This window comes from Microcaecilia unicolor, chromosome 8, assembly GCF_901765095.1.
Source record: "Microcaecilia unicolor chromosome 8, aMicUni1.1, whole genome shotgun sequence".
Taxonomy (NCBI): Eukaryota; Metazoa; Chordata; class Amphibia; order Gymnophiona; family Siphonopidae; genus Microcaecilia; species Microcaecilia unicolor.
In genome coordinates this window covers 197,869,350-197,890,034 of record NC_044038.1, presented here as the reverse complement: position 1 = coordinate 197,890,034, position 20,685 = coordinate 197,869,350, and the positions used below count along the sequence as shown (strand labels likewise).

The 20,685-nt window shown below is 46.6% G+C and overlaps 1 protein-coding gene across 3 annotated transcripts in view; it reads right to left on the bottom strand.

Annotated features, from left to right (window-relative positions):
* Window positions 1-1,811: 1,811 nt before the first annotated feature.
* PCMTD2 (protein-L-isoaspartate (D-aspartate) O-methyltransferase domain containing 2) overlaps window positions 1,812-20,685 on the bottom strand; it is a 48,609-nt gene continuing 29,735 nt past the window's right edge. For all 3 annotated transcript variants that reach the window (XM_030213567.1, XM_030213568.1, XM_030213566.1), the window contains exons 4-7: window positions 12,828-12,930; window positions 9,176-9,347; window positions 8,406-8,529; window positions 1,812-2,421 (exon numbers count right to left, since the gene is read on the bottom strand). In XM_030213567.1, the coding sequence (XP_030069427.1) occupies window positions 2,039-2,421; window positions 8,406-8,529; window positions 9,176-9,347; window positions 12,828-12,930 (782 nt within the window). In that variant the 3' untranslated portion in view covers window positions 1,812-2,038. The remainder of the gene's footprint in view (window positions 2,422-8,405; window positions 8,530-9,175; window positions 9,348-12,827; window positions 12,931-20,685) is intronic.

Below are 20,685 nucleotides of genomic sequence, written 5' to 3'. Positions count from 1 at the left end.
GCAAATCTCTCTCATGAATATTCATTATGGGTATTCTGAAAACCTAACTGGATGGTGCCTCCAGGACCAGGTATAGGAACCACTGGTATAAATGAAAGGTGTTTTGGTCATTTAATGCCACAGACTTTTCTGGAGGGCATGACAATCTTGCTGCTGTTAAAAAGAAGGGCATACACCTATGATACCAAGGACTAGGAAGAACTGATGTGCAAGTGTGACCACAAAAATGCATTATACTACTTTCCCCAGCCAATATTTTGACACTGGTTGAAGGAAAACACACACAGCTACTTAGATAAACCTGTTCATTAAAATCAATTCAACAGGACCTCAGGTTAGTCTTCCAGAAGAACCCTGCAGTGAGGAAAGGAGATAAATACATTTGTACAAGTAACACTGCACTGACTAAGAACTACATATCTCAGTTCAATCATCTTGCATGTTAAGAGCCTAATGCAAAAGAGGTCTGGATCAAGCAATTCAACACCAGTGCATCCACGAGCCACAAGAACAAGACGGGGGCTGGCTTTGCAAGATAAGCTGCCCAGCAGTGTCCATTCTACCCAGCCTGAGAACTCTTTTGGTTCTATTTGCTGTGGTAATATTTGATAAGGAAAAACATCATTTCCCCATCCTGAAAATAAATATATAAAACTCACTTTCATCCTTACTCTTCTGGTTCTATTTGCTGTGGTAATATTTGATTAGGAAAAACATCCTTTCCCCATTCTGAAAATAAATATATAAAACTCTCTCATCTTTCACCACAGGAAGACTTGGTGGTAAATATCAGAACCTGAAAGCTCAAGTGATATTACAGGCCAAAAGTCTTTCTGTGCAAGCAAAACTATACAAAGGAATCATTTAAGCTAGCAATGACAAACAAAACATAAAGGTTTGAAAATTTAAGCCCATGATAACACAGACTGCACAATCTTCAGATTCTTGAAGTCTTCTTTCTAAAGGCAGGGGCTGAAAAATAAAACGATGCAATCAAACAATGTAGCAAGATTCTTGGACTATTCCTCAGCTTTTGTAAAACAACTGATCCCTGCAGTCCAGGTAGCAACGACTCTTACAAACACATTGACCTACGACTCTTATTTACGTTTATCCCTACCACAACAGTCTGCATGTCAAAATTAAAAAAAAACAAAAACACACAAGTCTTATTCCATTGCATTAACAGCCTGCCATTGGCCTCAGTATATTAGCTATCTAGATATCCTGTTCTGCATATAATTATATATATATACATATATATATATACATACACACACACAAATCTCACTTTAGTAGACCTCACTTTTTTGAAACAAAATGTGAACTTGGAAAGCAAAAAAAAAAAAAAAAAAGAGTAAATTTTAAGGCTTATCATTCAGCCTTCAATGAAACTAAACTCATCTTAATCCTCCTCTAGAGGATGGCACTATCTAAAATTTGTATGTTTTGCAAAAGTTGTGGGATTTTTTTTTTAACGCAGATTTTTGGAAGAAAGAATTCTTAAAGACAGACTGGCCCATCAAAAAATGTAACACATTAAGAGGCTCATTTTCAAAGCACATAAGACTTACAATGTTACACATGTTACTATAGAACTTTGTAAGTCTATGTGCTTTGAAAATGAGCACCAAAGTGTACCTCTTTTGGTACAGCTGGGGTTCTGTCTCTCAAAATCCTAAATTGCAGTGTGCTTAAATTAGGCTCAAGGTTTTGCAGCTTTCTCAATATTTTGCTTTCAGTAAGCTGTGGCACCAGTTGGATCTATAGAGTGAACTAATATCCATGTATGTTTTTCAACAACTTTTTTCTAAAAATAAAATTCCTGCTGTTGGATGCAGGAAACCAAATCCAGAGAAAAAGGAAAGGATCTTTATAAATCTGTGGCAGCCATGTCTAGCCAGCCATCAGCTAACCAGTGTTCTACCATGAGTGGTCATACGAATAGGCAAGCAAATGGCATAGAACTGTTCAGCACTAGAAACATTTTTGGCCCTCCTCTACCTCCATTATTTTTCAACACATCCTGCCTATCCTTTCACTTCTCCCTGTAATAGAGCAGGTAATACTTCAGGGGGTCTGGGAGAGGTAGACTCAAGATTTTCTCTCTCAAATAGTTTATAGGAGGGTCTGGCTTCAGTTCAGGAAGACTCCTTTCTTCTTCCTCTCTTCTCTCCTCTTCTGCCTCCTCACAGTTGTTGTTATCATCAAATGGATTTGGGATACGGCTGGCAAACACCTCCTTGTCTAAGAAGACTATAGTTTCCATGCGGCGCCGTCTGATCCGCCTTCGCTTAAATCGAGGTGGATTTTTCAGCCCATTTCCACATTTGATTGCTGCCTCATAATTGATTATTTTTTTAAGAGTTCCTCGTATAATAATACGAGCCAGATCCTGCAGGCTACGGACATTTGATGGAGCTGGAAAATCAGAAAGAGTTTAAAAAACACTAATTAAATAAATGAACCATCAGAAGCCATTATGAGATTTATTTCCCTATACCTACATCTCTAGGCTAGTTATAACTCAAAAACACATAATGAAAAATAAATAACAATTAAAATGTGAAAAAAAATAATTCATCCCACCCACAAATCCCATCTCAAAAAAGTATAAGGAGTTTAAGTATTCCGAACATGGCACACATCTGTGAATCTGTTCTGCTTACTGTTTCGCATGGTCAACATAAAAAAGCACAATTTTTAAATCACTATTCTAATGTATGTAAAACACTTTGTGAAGCGCCAAGTGCATTTCTGATCAAGTTGTTACTGCTGTTTCTCACCACCATAGTTGCATTACACTTACCTCAGCTTTTTCAAATGCATTTGAATTTCATGTAAAAATTTTACACATTTGATAAAAGACCAGGCTTTTCCAAGTTCAGTCCTTGAGGGCTGCAAGCAGACCAGGTTTTTGGAGTATACCCTAATAAATATGCATACGAAAGATCTGCATGTGAAGTACATCCACTGTATGCAGATCTCTCTTGTGTATATTCATTAACCTCACAAAAAAAAAAAAAAGACTAATTATACATACTCAACATCTGAAAATATTTTTACACAAAACAATGTATTATATTATTTCCATACTCTCTTAAAATGTACAAAATGCTTTTACCAAATGAGTGCTGGCTTACATACAAATAAAAACTGACTTCTGTGAAACATAATTTTCCATTTCATTGAATCCGCTGTAAATGCTTCCAATGAAGACTGACTTAGACAAATGTATCCCTCAGTGAAAAACTCTTGACAATAATTTAATTGGTATTACTTATAACACCTTAAACTCAATTTTTAGCAACACCTCTCACTCCAATACAACGACATACATTATGTGGAACTGCTCGCTTCTTCAGCAAAAACGCTGATAATCTGTATTACGTTCAGCACTGTGCTCTTTACCACACCATCACAGGATTCTTGTCCATCATCAGTCTTACATACTATTTATGGCTTTGTAAGACTAATGATGGACAAGAATCTTGTGATGGTGTAGTAAAAGAGCACAAAACTAAACATAATATGGATTATCAGCGTTTTTGCTGATGAAGTGAGCAGTTCCACATGATGTATGTGCTGTACTGGAGTGAGAGGTGCTGCTAATAGATGAGTTGAAGGTATTACAAGTAATATCAATTGAATTATTGTCAAGAGTTTTTCACTGATGGATACATTCGTCTAAGTCGGTCTTCACTGGAAGCATTTGCAGCGGATTCAATGAAATGGACAATTATGTTTCAGATAAGTCAGAGGGGAGGGTATGGAAATAATATAGTACATTGTTTTATGTAAACACTAGTAAAAAAGGCCCGTTTCTGTTAGAAATGAAACGGGCGCTAGCAAGGTTTTCCTCGTAGTGTGTATGTTTGAGAGTGTGTGTGTGAGATTGACTGTGTGAGAGAGAGTGAATGTGCGCGTGTTTGTATGTGACAGAGAGAGACTGAGACTGGGTGCGAGTGTGTCCGTGAGAGAGAGAGAGAGAGTGTGTGTGTGTGTGTGAGAATCAGAGTGTGTGCCAGGGGCCCCTCCCTCCCTCCTCCATCCCTCTGAGTTCCAGGGTCATGAGAGAGAGTGAATGTGCGAGTGTTTGTATGTGACAGAGAGAGACTGAGACTGGGTGTGAGTGTGTCCATGAGAGAGAGAGTGTGTGTGTGTGTGTGTGTGAGAATCAGAGTGTGTGCCAGGGGCCCCTCCCTCCCCCCTCCATCCCTCAGAGTTCCAGGGTCATGAGAGAGAGTGAATGTGCGAGTGTTTGTATGTGACAGAGAGAGACTGAGACTGGGTGTGAGTGTGTCCATGAGAGAGAGAGAGAGTGTGTGTGTGTGTGTGAGAATCAGAGTGTGTGCCAGGGGCCCCTCCCTCCCCCCTCCATTCCTCTGAGTTCCAGGGTCATCCCCCTTCCCTCCCTCCAAGTTTCTTCCGATGTATAAGGCTATATGTGCAGTTACTCGAGGCTGGACTTAGAAACCTCCCAGAACTTGATACTGCAAAACCTGGCATCGTCTGTCCCGGGTAGGAGAAGTTCAGAGAACAGTTCTGCTGGCCCATCTGGGTCTGTTGTGAGTAGAAGAACCTTTCTTGTGCTCCCATCTTCAGCTCAGGCAATTCTTTGTTCTGAGGATCCAGTTGTTAAAAGTTTGTGACTCAGTCCCGTTTAGCATAGTGAGAGAACAGAAGTGGCTCTAGAATGTGGGTGTAGTGCTCCCATTGACAGCCAGCAGCACAGAAAAAGAAACGATTAGGGGTAGAGGATGTGTGAAGAAGAGAAGATCTGCAGCTGACTGTGTGTCAGGACCAAAACTGTCTCCCAGCCTTCTTTTGCCATTAGCATCACAAGTGATCAAAGTTTATGTATAGCTACAGAGAAAAAAATGGAAAACAATAAAATTCCCCTCACCAGTTAGCAAAAGTCCCTGCAGAGGTGTTTTTTTTTTTTTTTGCCGTTTTGATTAGTTTCAGGAGTCCTCTGACTGCTCCTCCCCGTCATTCAAACTGCACCATGCTCTCTTCTATTAGCTTAGCTGAACCCGTCCTTCTTATTGAAAGAAACTGGCTCGCCCTGAAGGAGGACAGAGCATATTGATTGGCTGATTCCTCTTAGTAGGCGGGTCCTATCTTAGCATTTTCCAACGACTGTTCAAGTGTCCTTCTACGAAACAGCACACCCTCAACAACGACGGGCTTTTAGATTGTCTGGTTGCTGAGGAGGCGGGTCTTATTTTAACATATTCATAATAGTAGGGACTCTGCTGCCCCTTGTTTTACATGCGGGTACGCTATGGCTGTGTTGTGCACAATTGCGAGGTGTTTCAAAAAAGGCAGCTTACAGTGAGGAGAGGGTGGGCGGCGTAACGGTGAGCGACCGGCTGCGGGAGGGTGGGTGAGGGGGCCTGTGGGCGGGGGGACGGGGTGCAGAGGTTTTTTTCTTGTTGCGCGGTTCTACTATTTCCTGGGGAGCTATGTGTTTGGGGGGGGAGGGGCTTGGTTGATGCGCCGAGGGGGCACTGACAGCTGTGTCGCAGGCAGGGGGAGGAGTAGGGAAACACGCTCTGCATGTTTCCCTACTCCTCCCCATGCGTGGCTCACGGTTTTGTGTGTTGCGTCCATGCACTCATCCCCATGCCTGGCTCGCGGTTTTATGTGTTGCGTCCGTGCTGGAGACGTTCGGTGAGTGTCATTGCTCCGCCCTCGACGTCATCACGTTTGATGCGTGGGCGGGGCAGACACTCATGGGTGAAAAGCGATCTCAGCCGCCTCACTTTTAGAACATTGGGAAAGTGAGGCTTCATTAGAACGTTGGAGGTGCGTTTTATAGAGAGAGATATTTTCAGATATGACATGATTAAAGATAGACAGTTATCATTATTGAGTATTTATAATTAGTCATTTTTGTGAGGTTAATTATATATTGACTAGTAGCGAATTGGCTAGCCTTTGATTTCATTATGCATATTCATTAGGGATATCCTGAAACCTGGAATGTTTGCAGTCCTCAAGGACTGAACTTGGACAAGCCTGGTATATACAAATGAGGATGGAGAGCTAGCAGAACTGGTGCTTATGTCTTTGTGCACAAACTATCCAGCCATAACCACTGTGTCTGCATGAAGCAGCCAGATTCAGGAGAGCTGGTTCTGATCATCTGCAATATGAAAACCCAGTCTTCCTCTTTTATTAGGTCCGTTCCTTTAATCTTGCTGCACCATATGCCTGGAATAGACTTCCTGAGCCGGTACGTAAAGCTCCATCTCTGGCCTTCTTCAAATGTAAGCTAAAAGCCCACCTTTTTCATGATGCTTTTAACTCCTAACCCTCATTCACTTGTTCAGAACCCTTATTTTATCATCCTCACTTTAATATTCCCTTATCTCTTGTTTGTCCTGTTTGTCTGTCCTAATTAGATTGTAAGCTCTGTCGAGCAGGGACTGTCTCTTCATGTTCAAGTGTACAGCGCTGCGTACGTCTAGTAGCGTTATAGAAATGATAAGTAGTAGTAGGGTGAAATACAAGGCAAGAATGTTATAATTCTTACCTGCTTCTTCTGAAATTCTCTTTTTCCACCACCACCACCACCATACACACTTGAATCCATCTTATCATATGGATTCATGCTTTACGCCTATCTATGTGATACTTGAAAGGTGATCTGATGAATATTCATATAGTTTTGTCCCCCTCTTCCCCGTTTATTTAGAGCCCTACTGATAGTGGAGGAGTGGCCTATTGGTTAGGATGGTGGACTTTGGTCCTGAGGAACTGAGTTCGATTCCCACTTCAGGCACAGGCAGCTCCTTGTGACTCTGGGCAAGTCACTTAACCCTCCATTGCCCCATGTAAAGCCGCATTGAGTCTGCCATGCGTGGGAAAGTGCGGGGTACAAAAGTAACAAAAATAAAAAATAGTATTGGCTGTGTGGGAAGAGCTTTTGTGGGTGGTAGGGTGGTGGAGAGGTTGGGAATAGGGCGTCCTCGACCCATAATAGAAAAAAAAAAGGGCGTCCCTGATGAGCACTTGGATGACTTTACCTGGTCCTGTTTTTCTTACGATCAAGGCACAAAAAGGTGCTCGAACTGACCAGATGACCACCGGGGAGAATTGGGAATCACTTCCCCTTACTCCCCCAGTGGTCACTAACCCCCCTCCCACCCTCAAAAAACATCTTTAAAAATATTTTGTACCAGCCTCTATGCCAGCCTCAAATGTCATACTCAGGTCCATCACAGCAGTATGCAGGTCCCTTGAGCAGTTTTAGTGGGTGCAGTGCACTTCAGGCAGGTGGACCCAGGCCCATCCCCCCCCTACCTGTTACAGTTGTGGTGGTAAATGTGAGCCTTCCAAAACCCACTGTACCCACATCTAGGTGCCCCCCTTCACCTCCAAGGGCTATGGTAGTGGTTTATAGTTGTGGGGAGTGGGTTTTGAGGGGCTCAGCACACAAGGTAGGGGAGCTATGTACCTGGGAACAATTTGTGAAGTCCACTGCAGTGCCCCCTAGGATGCCCGGTTGGTGTCCTGGCATGTGAGGAGGACCAGTGCACTACGAATGCTGGCTCCTCCCACGACCAAAGGGCTTGCATTTGGTCGTTTCTGAGATGGGCGTCCTTGGTTTCCATTATCGCCGAAAATCAGAAACGACCAAGTCTAGGGACGACCATCTCTAATGACGACCTAAATGTCAAGATTTGGGCGTCCCCGACTGTATTATCGAAACGAAAGATGGACGTACATCTTGTTTCGATTAATATGGGTTTCCATGCCCCTCCACCGGGACGTTTTGCAAGGGCGTCCTCAGCAAAATTTGGGTGTCCCTTTCGATTATGCCCCTGTAAGACTACCAAGGGTTTGCATTTTTATACTCTGTTGCTTTCCTTTTATTTCTTACAAAAAAAAAACCAAGGACTTGGCTATTTTGACTCACTACCAGGCATAAAATTGTAGTTTCTATGTCATATCATCTTTCCTTGTTTACCTTTTCTGCCAGCATGGTAATGTATTCTGTGATTTACTTTAGATACATGCAGTTTCATCTTTGGCTTTCAGCTGTTTTTATAGGATTGTGAACCACGTTATGGAGGTTACAGTACAGAAGTAGTAAGTGGCAAGACATTTTGTTTTGACCCAATAAAAAGGAATAATACTTAATACAATTCCTGATTAATTTTTGGAACTATCACCTTATATTTATTTTGGGAGATTTTCATTTGTGTGCATTTAAGTGGATTTAACACAGCTTCCACACTACACATAAACACAGAAATAAAGAGATAATTTATCTGATGAAAACTAATATATTCTTTTGCCATCACACACAAAACAGAAGACCAATTCAACTAAAATATTTGCCTTCCTCTATTACCAGACAACAACTCATGGGAAATAAATGTGTTTCTACTCACGCAAGTGAACAGTCTTGGACTTTCCTGAATCAGTCTTGCTGGGCTGTATCAAGGGAGCAAAAGAGACAGCCAAGATCTTCTTGGTCTCCCAGGAAGAAGTCCCAGTGCGGGTTATCTTGGTCAGCTTCCCCACCCCCCCAAAATAAAGAAAGTCATGTTCAGCCCATGTAAAATGCTGCAACAGCAACGCAGCTATGTACTGCCCTTTATCAAAACAGAAAACCAATGCAGTCAGTTCTTAAATCTCAATATTATACTTGAAATGAAGGGTCATTAAATATATTTGTCTACATCTTAACCTTTTTCCCAAACAGTATCTAAAGAACTAACAGTTGTAGCAGCAGTCCTAGCAATCCCAGAGGGAAACTGACATCAGTACGTCTTGATTCACAACAAACTGATAAGATATTAAGGTCATGGGGGCTGGAAAATCATGCCCAAAGGTCAGCATTATATGGCACAAAGCCATTTTCAGAGGAGCTTTTTTACCCATTAGTACAGCATGAAGTATGACAACAAAGAAAGAAAATCTACATCAATGCTGTAAGGGAGATTGTTTTTAATAGGATGTTTGGTGTTATTAAAAAAGCAGATAACTGAATATCATGATTTTCTATCAAACTCTCAAAAGTTTTCAGTAATGCAGTCCAGTCATTAGCTTTGGATTTACAATGCCCTGGACACACAAAGAGTGCAAGACAAAGAGTTCTCGTAAAAGCACACACTGACAAGCTGCTGGCGAGTGCTGAAGGGCAGATATGGAAACTTACCTTCTCTTCCAGGGGCATAACTAGAATGCCGCCTACTTTTAGGAGACTTTTCATGTAGTCTTCATGTTCCTTTTGGACTCCTGCACCACAGTACACACGATCATATGGGGTGGAGTCCAGAGAGATATCCAGACAATTGCCAACCACAAAAGAAGGTTCACAGAATTCAAACCTGGTGGAAAGAGGAAATGCAAAGGATCCTGTCATTATATGAGCTCACGTCAGCCACTAGACTAGAAAACACCATAAATTCAGTAGAGACAGAGGCAATCACCCTGTCCTACCAATATGAAGCACAGCACTTAGTATGAAGGAATTAGATTTTACCTGCTAATTTTCTGTTCTTTAAACCCATAAGTTCTGAGCTAGTCTGGTGGGACATATCCATCAACCAGCAGATAGAGATAGATAAAAAATAGTTTTGTGTGAGTCACCCCCTTAAGGCCACTGACGAAGCAATGGTCTTAATAGATTCACTTCTCCACAAGATATCATATTTCATGTACACTTGTCAAACTAGTAACCACAATCAATCAGAAAAGTTGAGGGAAGGGGAGCAAATAATACAGAACATGAACAATGCAGCTAACGTTTACCTTGAGGGATCCCATCAACCAGAGAAGTTGGTGGAAACTCACTCTCCACAGCTTAAGTGATACCTGAACTAGAGAATGACACGGGGACGGGGAACAGCAGTAATCGCAGGAATGGGGACGGGGACAGAGCTCGCAGAGTGGGGGCAGGGACAGATCCCACAGGGACGGGGACAAACTTTGTCCCCATGTCATTTTCTACTTTGAAGCTTGTTAATGAAATGGACTGTTATTTATGTTTAAGTGATACCTACAAAGATATTTTGATTTTTTGGAAAAACAAGCAAACATACTGGCCATAACTAGCAAAATTTGCATGGGGGATCCTGTACATCCTGCTACCAGCTCATCTTCTAAGAAGACAACTTCTATTCCAGGAAGGACTGTGGAAGACAGGAAAGCTAAATTGAATCCCGAGATTGTTGATGACTTCTTATTTATCCACCATAAAAAAAAACCATAACAGTGCTTTATAGGGCATATTTTTCCCCTATAGGGCATATAGAACGGGTTGTATTTTATACCCCTGGATATTTTAACAGTATGAATTAGGATTCCTTGGTGTAGTAGAAATCACCTATTGTTGGGGTTGGAAGGGTAGAGAGTGGTGGTGGGAAGGAGGGTTATTATAGCTGCTTATAGTTATTACTGTTCTCTATTTGTAATTTATACACAACAGTTGCACAGTATATTGTTCCTTTTTATACTTTAATAAAAAGATTTAAATATAAAATCATAAGTGTTCAAGGCTTCTGCAGATGAGGACAGAGCCCATGGGGACGGGGCGGGGGCGGAGACAGAACCCACGGGGACGGGGCAGGGACAAACTTTGTCCCTGTGCCATTCTCTAACCTGAACAGCATTACCCCTAGCCTTTCGTCAGCCAATGCTGCCTCCACCATTAAAAGTTTGCACCTGAAATCCAGAATCCCTTCAGGACTAGGATGAAAGACAGACACCCACTTAGACCAGCTATTCAGCCCCTCAACATCCAAGGTTACAAAAATCTTCTCTCACAAAGGATAGAGAAAAACCACATCTTACGAGCATTACGTGCTCACCCTTATTCCACTCTTTAAATTCAACTATAGTCCCTGAGAACAGTGCCAAGCAGAAGCTGAACTGTAAACTAAAACACTGAGAACAACCCTCTATGTAACCAACTACTGAGCTGGCAAATGAAATGAAACCTTAAACTTACTGGGCAAATTAGGGACCTTAAAAAAGAAAGCCTTCGCTCCCAAGCAATTGCCAGCCATACACAAAGTGCTTAGTTTTCTATGAGCAGTGTGAATGAAATTCTTCCAGCCCAAGATGTCTGACAATTTGTGCTCCAAATCTTCACCTATGGTTAAAAAAGAACGCCAGCACAGAATAACAGGCTGCGCCTTGCAACTAGCAAGTTGCCCATTCACCAGCATTCAAATTAGAAACTATTTGAAGTATGGGTTTGTGCATGAACTGAGCATGAATGAAAAATACAGACACTGGCAGCTGGAAAGGAGGCCTCTGACTTCTTCGGCTGTTTGGCAGTGGATCTCATCTGCTGGCAGGGGCCTGAGCCATAGGGGTGGGGGTGGGGCCTCCAAGGACCCCCCCCCCACCCCCCCCCCCCCCCCCCCCCGTGGCTACGCCACTGTCCTGGACACACCATATGGTGCACTGGAGCAACACAGTGAAAGGCAGCCGATTATTAGGTATGTGGGCCTCTGCTTAAATCAAGCCTGGAGCTTTGGCCTAGCAGGCTTCTGAGGAGCTGTCCTGCCAATACAGAGTCCAGAAGAAATTCAAAATCATACTCTAGGCTACAGCTGCCTCAGATCAAGAACCAGAGAGGGAGATACCACATCTAGCAAATACAAACAGTTCACAAACTCAAGCCCTTGGGACTAGGTGGAACTAAACAGCTGCTCCTGAACAGCACATATTTAGGAGATATCCCGCCAGCAAGGGTTTATAGCCAAAACCTTAAGCTCTCCTGGGAGTAGCCATACCATCCATCCTGAGAGCTGCAGAAAAAAACCTCACTGTCCATATATTACAAGCTTACATGCAAGAGAAGAAGCACTGGGGGTGAAGGTGAGCCACACAGAGATCTCAGAGTTATTCCCAGCTCCAGAGAAAAGTTCTTTTCTTTCCTCTCCTTTAGTTTTTGAAGAACAATCCCTAAGAAGGGACGCCTCTGCTCTATCAACATACAGTTAACCAACTGGGTCAGGAGATGCCTTAGACAGACAAAAAGTTTAGGAGGGGGAGGAGGAGGAAACCCAGAGACCTCTGAGTTATCCCCAGCTCCAGAGTAAATTTCTTCTTTGGTTTCCTGTAGATTGTTTGGATCTCAGTCCCTAAGATCAAAACAGTTCAGGAGCTGCATGATCTGTCCACGACCATCTGCTGGAAATAGAAAAATACAGAATATCTTGGGCTGCGAAGTGCCCCTGAGAGGGCAACTCACACAAAACTATTTTGTTTCTGTGTCTCCATCCACTGGTTGACAGACATAACCCACAAGTGCTGGGCTGGTGAGGATGCTAAGGAAGCGAATAGCACTGGCAACTTGTTGGCACATAAATGTGTGTACTGACAGTGGTGTTGAATAACCTTACAAACTGCCTCTCTACTATCTGGATAGTGCCAGGGTACAATACAAAGTCAACTTTATACAGATATTTACTCCACTAAGCAGATAAGACAGCATAAAGGCTGTTCTAAATTTATTGTTTACTATCTGGATAGCAGTGTCAATATTGCCAAATCTGGACTGCAGTGCCAATCACTGTTGAATCTGAATATTCAGCACCAGCCACTCTCCAGACAGCAGTGCTGAATATCTGGATTTAATTCAGACACAGAAGCCAGCTTTTAAAAAGAAAAACACTGACCACTCCAGTTGAATATTGACCCAAGTCCATTAAATAACAAGGACCAGTATGGTGCAATGCTTTAAAAATTAATATATAGATTTTACACTGAACACAGTAAACAGCTGGAAGCCAACGCTGCAAGATCTTCAGCATGATGAAGAATGTTTTCACCACAAAAGAACACAACTGTCTTACTTGTCAAAACTCTCACTGCTTCGGATAAAAAAGTCTAATTTCTGCTTTGCATAATCAATGACATCAGCATGAAGTTCCACCCCATGGTTAACACCAAATGGACCTACAGATAACAAGAAAGTAAAGAACCTAATCAGGGCAAAGGTCCATCATGTTCAGAACTGGCTAATCAGGTCAAATACATTCAGTCAGATTCCAAGCAGCAGATCCACTCCTGGTTACTTATACCCAGAGATAGCAATACAGGCTTGTTAAAACTACTGCTTAATGGTTTAGGGAATTTTCCTCCAACTGCTCGACCAAACCCCTTTCAAGTCCAGCTATGCCAAATATCTCAACCACATCCTCCTTGCACTGAGTGAAATTTTTTTCCCCAATTTGTTTTAAATATGTCACCTGCTACTGTAGTTTCATAGAGTATCCTCTAGTCCTAGTACTACTGCAAAGGATAAATAGGCACTCCCTAATAACTTGTCCAAACCCAATCAGGACTACGCAAGACCTCTATCTTATTTCCTTCAAACTGAAGAGCTCTAGCATATTTAGTTTTGCCTCTAGGAGGAGTTGCTCCATCTCCCTTTAACATTTTGGTTGATCTTCTCTGAACCTATTTTAGTTCTGTTTTACCTTATTTTAGGATGAAGTGACCAGAATTGTGCATAGTACTCAAAGTACAGTCACATTATGAAGCGATCCAAAGGCATTAGTCTATTTTATCTCGTCTTTCCCAATAATTCTTAATATTTTATTTGCTTTTTTTGACCGCAGCACAGTGGTATACTATTTCATCATGTTGTCCATAATCACCCTAGGATCCTTTGTCTGGGAGTGAATGCAATATGGAACTCAGTATGGAAAGGATCTTGGGAGTCACTGTGAACAACATATCAAAATCTTCAGCTTAGTGTCAGGCAGAAGTCACAATGGGTCCTCAGCTGCTTGCACAATAGGATCATATTCTAAGCACAGTAAAGCGAATGCTACATACCTGTAGAAGGTATTCTCCGAGGACAGCAGGCTGATTGTTCTCACTGATGGGTGACGTCCACGGCAGCCCCTCCAATCGGAATCTTCACTAGCAAAGTCCTTTGCTAGTCCTCGCGCGCCCGCGCGCACCGCGCATGCGCGGCCGTCTTCCCGCCCGAAACCGGCTCGAGCCGGCCAGTCCAGTATGTAGCAAGACAATACAAGGGAAGACACAACTCCAAAGGGGAGGCGGGCAGGTTTGTGAGAACAATCAGCCTGCTGTCCTCGGAGAATACCTTCTACAGGTATGTAGCATTCGCTTTCTCCGAGGACAAGCCGGCTGCTTGTTCTCACTGATGGGGTATCCCTAGCCCCCAGGCTCACTCAAAACAACAACCATGGTCAATTGGGCCTCGCAACGGCGAGGACATAACTGAGATTGACCTAAAAAATTTACCAACTAACTGAGAGTGCAGCCTGGAACAGAACAAACAGGGCCCTCGGGGGGTGGAGTTGGATCCTAAAGCCCAAACAGGTTCTGAAGAACTGACTGCCCGAACCGACTGTCGCGTCGGGTATCCTGCTGCAGGCAGTAATGAGATGTGAATGTGTGGACAGATGACCATGTCGCAGCTTTGCAAATTTCTTCAATAGAGGCTGACTTCAAGTGGGCTACCGACGCAGCCATGGCTCTAACATTATGAGCCGTGACATGACCCTCAAGAGCCAGCCCCGCCTGGGCGTAAGTGAAGGAAATGCAATCTGCTAGCCAATTGGATATGGTGCGTTTCCCCACAGCCACTCCCCTCCTATTGGGATCAAAAGAAACAAACAATTGGGCGGACTGTCTGTTGGGCTGTGTCCGCTCCAAATAGAAGGCCAATGCTCTCTTGCAGTCCAATGTGTGCAGCTGACGTTCAGCAGGGCAGGAATGAGGACGGGGAAAGAATGTTGGCAAGACAATTGACTGGTTCAGATGGAACTCCGACACGACCTTTGGCAAAGAACTTAGGGTGAGTGCGGAGGACTACTCTGTTATGATGAAATTTGGTGTAAGGGGCCTGGGCTACCAGGGCCTGAAGCTCACTGACTCTACGAGCTGAAGTAACTGCCACCAAGAAAATGACCTTCCAGGTCAAGTACTTCAGATGGCAGGAATTCAGTGGCTCAAAAGGAGGTTTCATCAGCTGGGTGAGAACGACATTGAGATCCCATGACACTGTAGGAGGCTTGACAGGGGGCTTTGACAAAAGCAAACCTCTCATGAAGCGAACAACTAAAGGCTGTCCTGAGATCGGCTTACCTTCCACACGGTAAATGGTATGCACTGATTGCACTAAGGTGAACCCTTACAGAGTTGGTCTTGAGACCAGACTCAGACAAGCGCAGAAGGTATTCAAGCAGGGTCTGTGTAGGACAAGAGCGAGGATCTAGGGCCTTGCTGTCACACCAGACGGCAAACCTCCTCCATAGAAAGAAGTAACTCCTCTTAGTGGAATCTTTCCTGGAAGCAAGCAAGACACGGGAGACACCCTCTGACAGACCCAAAGAGGCAAAGTCTACGCTCTCAACATCCAGGCCGTGAGAGCCAGGGACCAGAGGCTGGGATGCAGAAGAGCCCCTTCGTCCTGCGTGATGAGGGTTGGAAAACACTCCAATCTCCACGGTTCTTCGGAGGATAACTCCAGAAGAAGAGGGAACCAGATCTGACGCGGCCAAAAAGGAGCAATCAGAATCATGGTGCCTCGGTCTTGCTTGAGTTTCAACAAAGTCTTCCCCACCAGAGGAATGGGAGGATAAGCATACAGTAGGCCCTCCTCCCAATTCAGGAGGAAGGCATCCGATGCCAGTCTGCCGGGGGCCTGAAGCCTGGAACAGAACTGAGGGACTTTGTGGTTGGCTCGAGATGCGAAGAGATCCACCAAGGGGGTGCCCCACGCTTGGAAGATCTGGCGCACCACTCGGGAGTAGAGCGACCACTCGTGAGGTTGCATAATCCTGCTCAGTCTGTCAGCCAGACTGTTGTTTACGCCTGCCAGATATGTGGCTTGGAGCCCCATGCCGTGACGGCGAGCCCAGAGCCACATGCTGACGGCTTCCTGACACAGGGGGCGAGATCCGGTGCCCCCCTGCTTGTTGACATAGTACATGGCAACCTGGTTGTCTGTCTGAATTTGGATAATTTGGTGGGACAGCCGATCTCTGAAAGCCTTCAGAGCGTTCCAGATCGCTCGCAACTCCAGGAGATTGATCTGTAGACCGCGTTCCTGGAGGGACCAGCTTCCTTGGGTGTGAAGCCCATCAACATGAGCTCCCCATCCCAGGAGAGACGCATCCGTGGTCAGCACTTTTTGTGGCTGAGGAATTTGGAAAGGACGTCCCAGAGTCAAATTGGACCAAATCGTCCACCAATACAGGGATTCGAGAAAACTCGTGGACAGGTGGATCACGTCTTCTAGATCCCCAGCAGCCTGAAACCACTGAGAAGCTAGGGTCCATTGAGCAGATCTCATGTGAAGGCGGGCCATGGGAGTCACATGAACTGTGGAGGCCATGTGGCCCAGCAATCTCAACATCTGCCGAGCTGTGATCTGCTGGGACGTTCGCACCCGCGAGACGAGGGACAACAAGTTGTTGGCTCTCGTCTCTGGGAGATAGGCGCGAGCCGTCCGAGAATCCAGCAGAGCTCCTATGAATTCGAGTCTCTGTGCTGGGAGAAGATGGGACTTTGGGTAATTTATCACAAACCCCAGTAGCTCCAGGAGGCGAATAGTCATCTGCATGGACTGCAGGGCTCCTGCCTCGGACGTGTTCTTCACCAGCCAATCGTCGAGATATGGGAAGACGTGCACCCCCAGCCTGCGAAGTGCTGCTGCTACTACAGCCAAGCACTTTGTGAACACCCTGGGCGCAGAGGCGAGCCCAAAGGGTAGCACACAGTACTGGAAGTGACGTGTGCCCAGCTGAAATCGCAGATACTGTCTGTGAGCTGGCAGTATCGGGATGTGTGTGTAGGCATCCTTCAAGTCCAGAGTGCATAGCCAATCGTTTTCCTGAATCATGGGAAGTAGGGTGCCCAGGGAAAGCATCCTGAACTTTTCTTTTACGAGATATTTGTTCAGGGCCCTTAGGTCTAGGATGGGACGCATCCCCCCTGTTTTCTTCTCTACAAGGAAGTACCTGGAATAGAATCCCAGCCCTTCTTGCCCGGATGGCACGGGCTCGACCGCATTGGCGCTGAGAAGGGCGGAGAGTTCCTCTGCAAGTACCTGCTTGTGCTGGAAGCTGTAAGACTGAGCTCCCGGTGGACAATTTGGAGGTTTTGAGGCCAAATTGAGGGTGTATCCTTGCCGGACTATTTGCAGAACCCACTGATCGGAGGTTATGAGAGGCCACCTTTGGTGAAAAGCTTTCAACCTCCCCCCGACCGGCAGGTCGCCCGGCACGGACACTTGGATGTCGGCTATGCTCTGCTGGAGCCAGTCAAAAGCTCGCCCCTTGCTTTTGCTGGGGAGCCGCGGGGCCGTGCTGAGGCGCACGCTGCTGACGAGAGCGAGCGCGCTGGGGCTTAGCCTGGGCCGCAGGCTGTCGAGAAGGGGGATTGTACCTACGCTTGCCAGAAGAGTAGGGAACAGTCCTCCTTCCCCCAAAAAATCTTCTACCTGTAGAGGTAGAGGCTGAAGGCTGCCGGCGGGAGAACTTGTCGAATGCGGTGTCCCGCTGGTGGAGATGCTCTACCACCTGCTCGACCTTCTCTCCAAAAATATTGTCCGCACGGCAAGGCGAGTCCGCAATCCGCTGCTGGAGTCTATTCTCCAGGTCGGAGGCACGCAGCCATGAGAGCCTGCGCATCACCACACCTTGAGCAGCGGCCCTGGACGCAACATCAAAGGTGTCATACACCCCTCTGGCCAGGAATTTTCTGCACGCCTTCAGCTGCCTGACCACCTCCTGAAAAGGCTTGGCTTGCTCAGGGGGGAGTGCATCAACCAAGCCCGCCAACTGCCGCACATTGTTCCGCATGTGTATGCTCGTGTAGAGCTGGTAAGACTGGATTTTGGCCACGAGCATAGAGGAATGGTAGGCCTTCCTCCCAAAGGAGTCTAAGGTTCTAGAGTCTTTGCCCGGGGGCGCCGAAGCATGCTCCCTAGAACTCTTAGCCTTCTTTAGGGCCAGATCCACAACTCCAGAGTCGTGAGGCAACTGGGTGCGCATCAGCTCTGGGTCCCCATGGATCCGGTACTGGGACTCGATCTTCTTGGGAATGTGGGGATTACTTAATGGCTTGGTCCAGTTCGCAAGCAATGTCTTTTTCAGGACATGGTGCAAGGGAACAGTGGACGCTTCCTTAGGTGGAGAAGGATAGTCCAGGAGCTCAAACATTTCAGCCCTGGGCTCGTCCTCCACAACCACCGGGAAGGGGATGGCCGTAGACATCTCCCGGACAAAGGAAGCGAAAGACAGACTCTCAGGAGGAGAAAGCTGTCTTTCAGGGGAGGGAGTGGGATCAGAAGGAAGACCCTCAGACTCCTCGTCAGAGAAATATCTGGGGTCTTCCTCTTCTTCCCACGAGGCCTCACCTTCGGTGTCAGACACAAGTTCACGAACCTATGTCTGCAACCTCGCCCGGCTCGACTCAGTGGAGCCACGTCCACGATGGGGGCGTCGAGAGGTAGACTCCCTCGCCCGCATCGGCGAAGCTCCCTCCGCCGACGTAGTCGGGGAGCCCTCCTGGGAGGTGGCCGCAGTCGGCACCGCACGCGGTACCGACGTCGGGGACCTTACCCCGGGCGATGGGCCAGCCGGCGCCACGCTCGACGGTACCGGAGGCGCAAGCACCGCCGGTACCGGAGGGGTAGGGCGCAACAGCTCCCTCAGAATCTCTGGGAGAACGGCCCAGAGGCTCTCGTTCAGAGCGGCTGCAGAGAAAGGCATGGAGGTCGATGCAGGCGTCGACGTCAGAACTTGTTCCGGGCGTGGAGGCTGTTCCGGGCTGTCCAGAGTGGAGCGCATCGACACCTCCTGAACAGAGGGTGAGCAGTCCTCTCGGTGCCGATGCCTGCTGGGTGCCGACTCCCTCGGCGACCCAGAGCTTTCGGTGCCGACGTGGGGAGGAGACCGGTGTCGATGCTTCCTCGACTTCTTCCGAAGCATGTCACCGGAGCTCCCCGGCACCGACGAGGAGGACGTAGAATCCAGCCGTCGCTTCCTCGGGGCCGAGGTCGAAGGAGGTCGATCTCGGGGGGGGGGGGGGGGGCTGTACCGCAGGAGCCCTCAGGATAGGGGGAGACCCACCCGAAGGCTCACCGCCACCAGCAGGAGAATGGACAGCCCTCACCTGCACTCCTGACGATGCACCACCGTCCGACGACATCAGCAGACGAGGTCCCGGTACCACCGACGTCGATGCAGCTATCCGATGTCTCGGCGCCGATGCAGAGGGCCGATGCCTCGATGCACTGGCGGCCGAGGATGAAGGTCTGGACGCTGACGACGTCGATGCACTCGATGACCTTGGTGTCGATGCCGACGAAGAGCCCGAGAACAAAACGTTCCACTGGGCCAATCTCGCTACCTGAGTCCGCCTTTGTAACAGGGAACACAGACTACAGTTCTGAGGACGGTGCTCGGCCCCCAGACACTGAAGACACGACGAGTGCCTATCAGTGAGCGAGATTACCCGGGCGCACTGGGTGCACTTCTTGAAGCCGCTGGAAGGCTTCGATGTCATGGGCAGAAAAATCACGCCGGCGAAATTAAAATCCGAAATGGCGAATTTGAGCACCAAAAAGTTTTAGGGAGAAAATCTCGACCGAGGCCGAAAAGAGGCCTACCCCGACGACGAAAGAAAACTTACCGGGGCAAAGACTGAAAAATACGGGAAGGGACAAACGAAGCCCGGGGGGCTTCCGGAGCACTTCCCAACAATTTTCTAAAGATTTTCCGAAGAAAACACACGTCAACGAAAAAAGGACGCGCGAGGTCGACTTTCCGTGGCTCGACACGGCGAAAACACGACCGTACCGAGTGCGGACAAAAGAAGACTGGCCGGCTCGAGCCGGTTTCGGGCGGGAAGACGGCCGCGCATGCGCGGTGCGCGCAGGCGCGCGAGGACTAGCAAAGGACTTTGCTAGTGAAGATTCCGATTGGAGGGGCTGCCGTGGACGTCACCCATCTGTGAGAACAAGCAGCCTGCTTGTCCTCGGAGAACCAGTTTCTGTACTCTGAACATTACTACTCAAACTTTCTTTCCATAAACTATACAAAGCTACAACTGAAATGTCAAACATCAACTGGAAGGATAAATTACTAAGCAGAGTACTATTTTACAGGCTCTAGCCTTCTTGCAAGATCTACACCATAGTACAGAGTGTGCTAGCTCTGAAACTATGCAGAAAGAGCTTGGTGAACAAAGGCTTTCTCTGTTTTGTGTGTTTGGCTCAAACCCAGAACATATTTACATTGTTATTAATATTTCCAGAATCAAAAGTAGTAGCAAGTCAAATGAAGCAATCAATTTAACATACCGTGTTTCCATGAAAATAAGACACTGTCTTATATTAATTTTTGCCCCCAAAAATGCGCTAGGTCTTATTTTCAGGGGCTGTCTTATTTTTCGGGCAAACATCGGGGTTGGATCGGGGTTGGCCCGCCTGCCCTCCCGGAACTAACCTTAAATGACTCCTTTCACCTTCGCAGCAAGCAGCAGCAGGGCAGGCCACTCCTTCCTTCCGTGTCCCACCCTCGCCTGACGTTACGTCCGCGAGGGCGGGGCACGGAAGGAAGGAGAGGTCTGCCCTGCTGCTGCTTGCTGCGAAGGTGAAAGGAGGCATTTAAGGTTAGTTCTGGGAGCAACGGAGGGTTGGGTGGAGGGGGGCCCGGCGACCTCGGG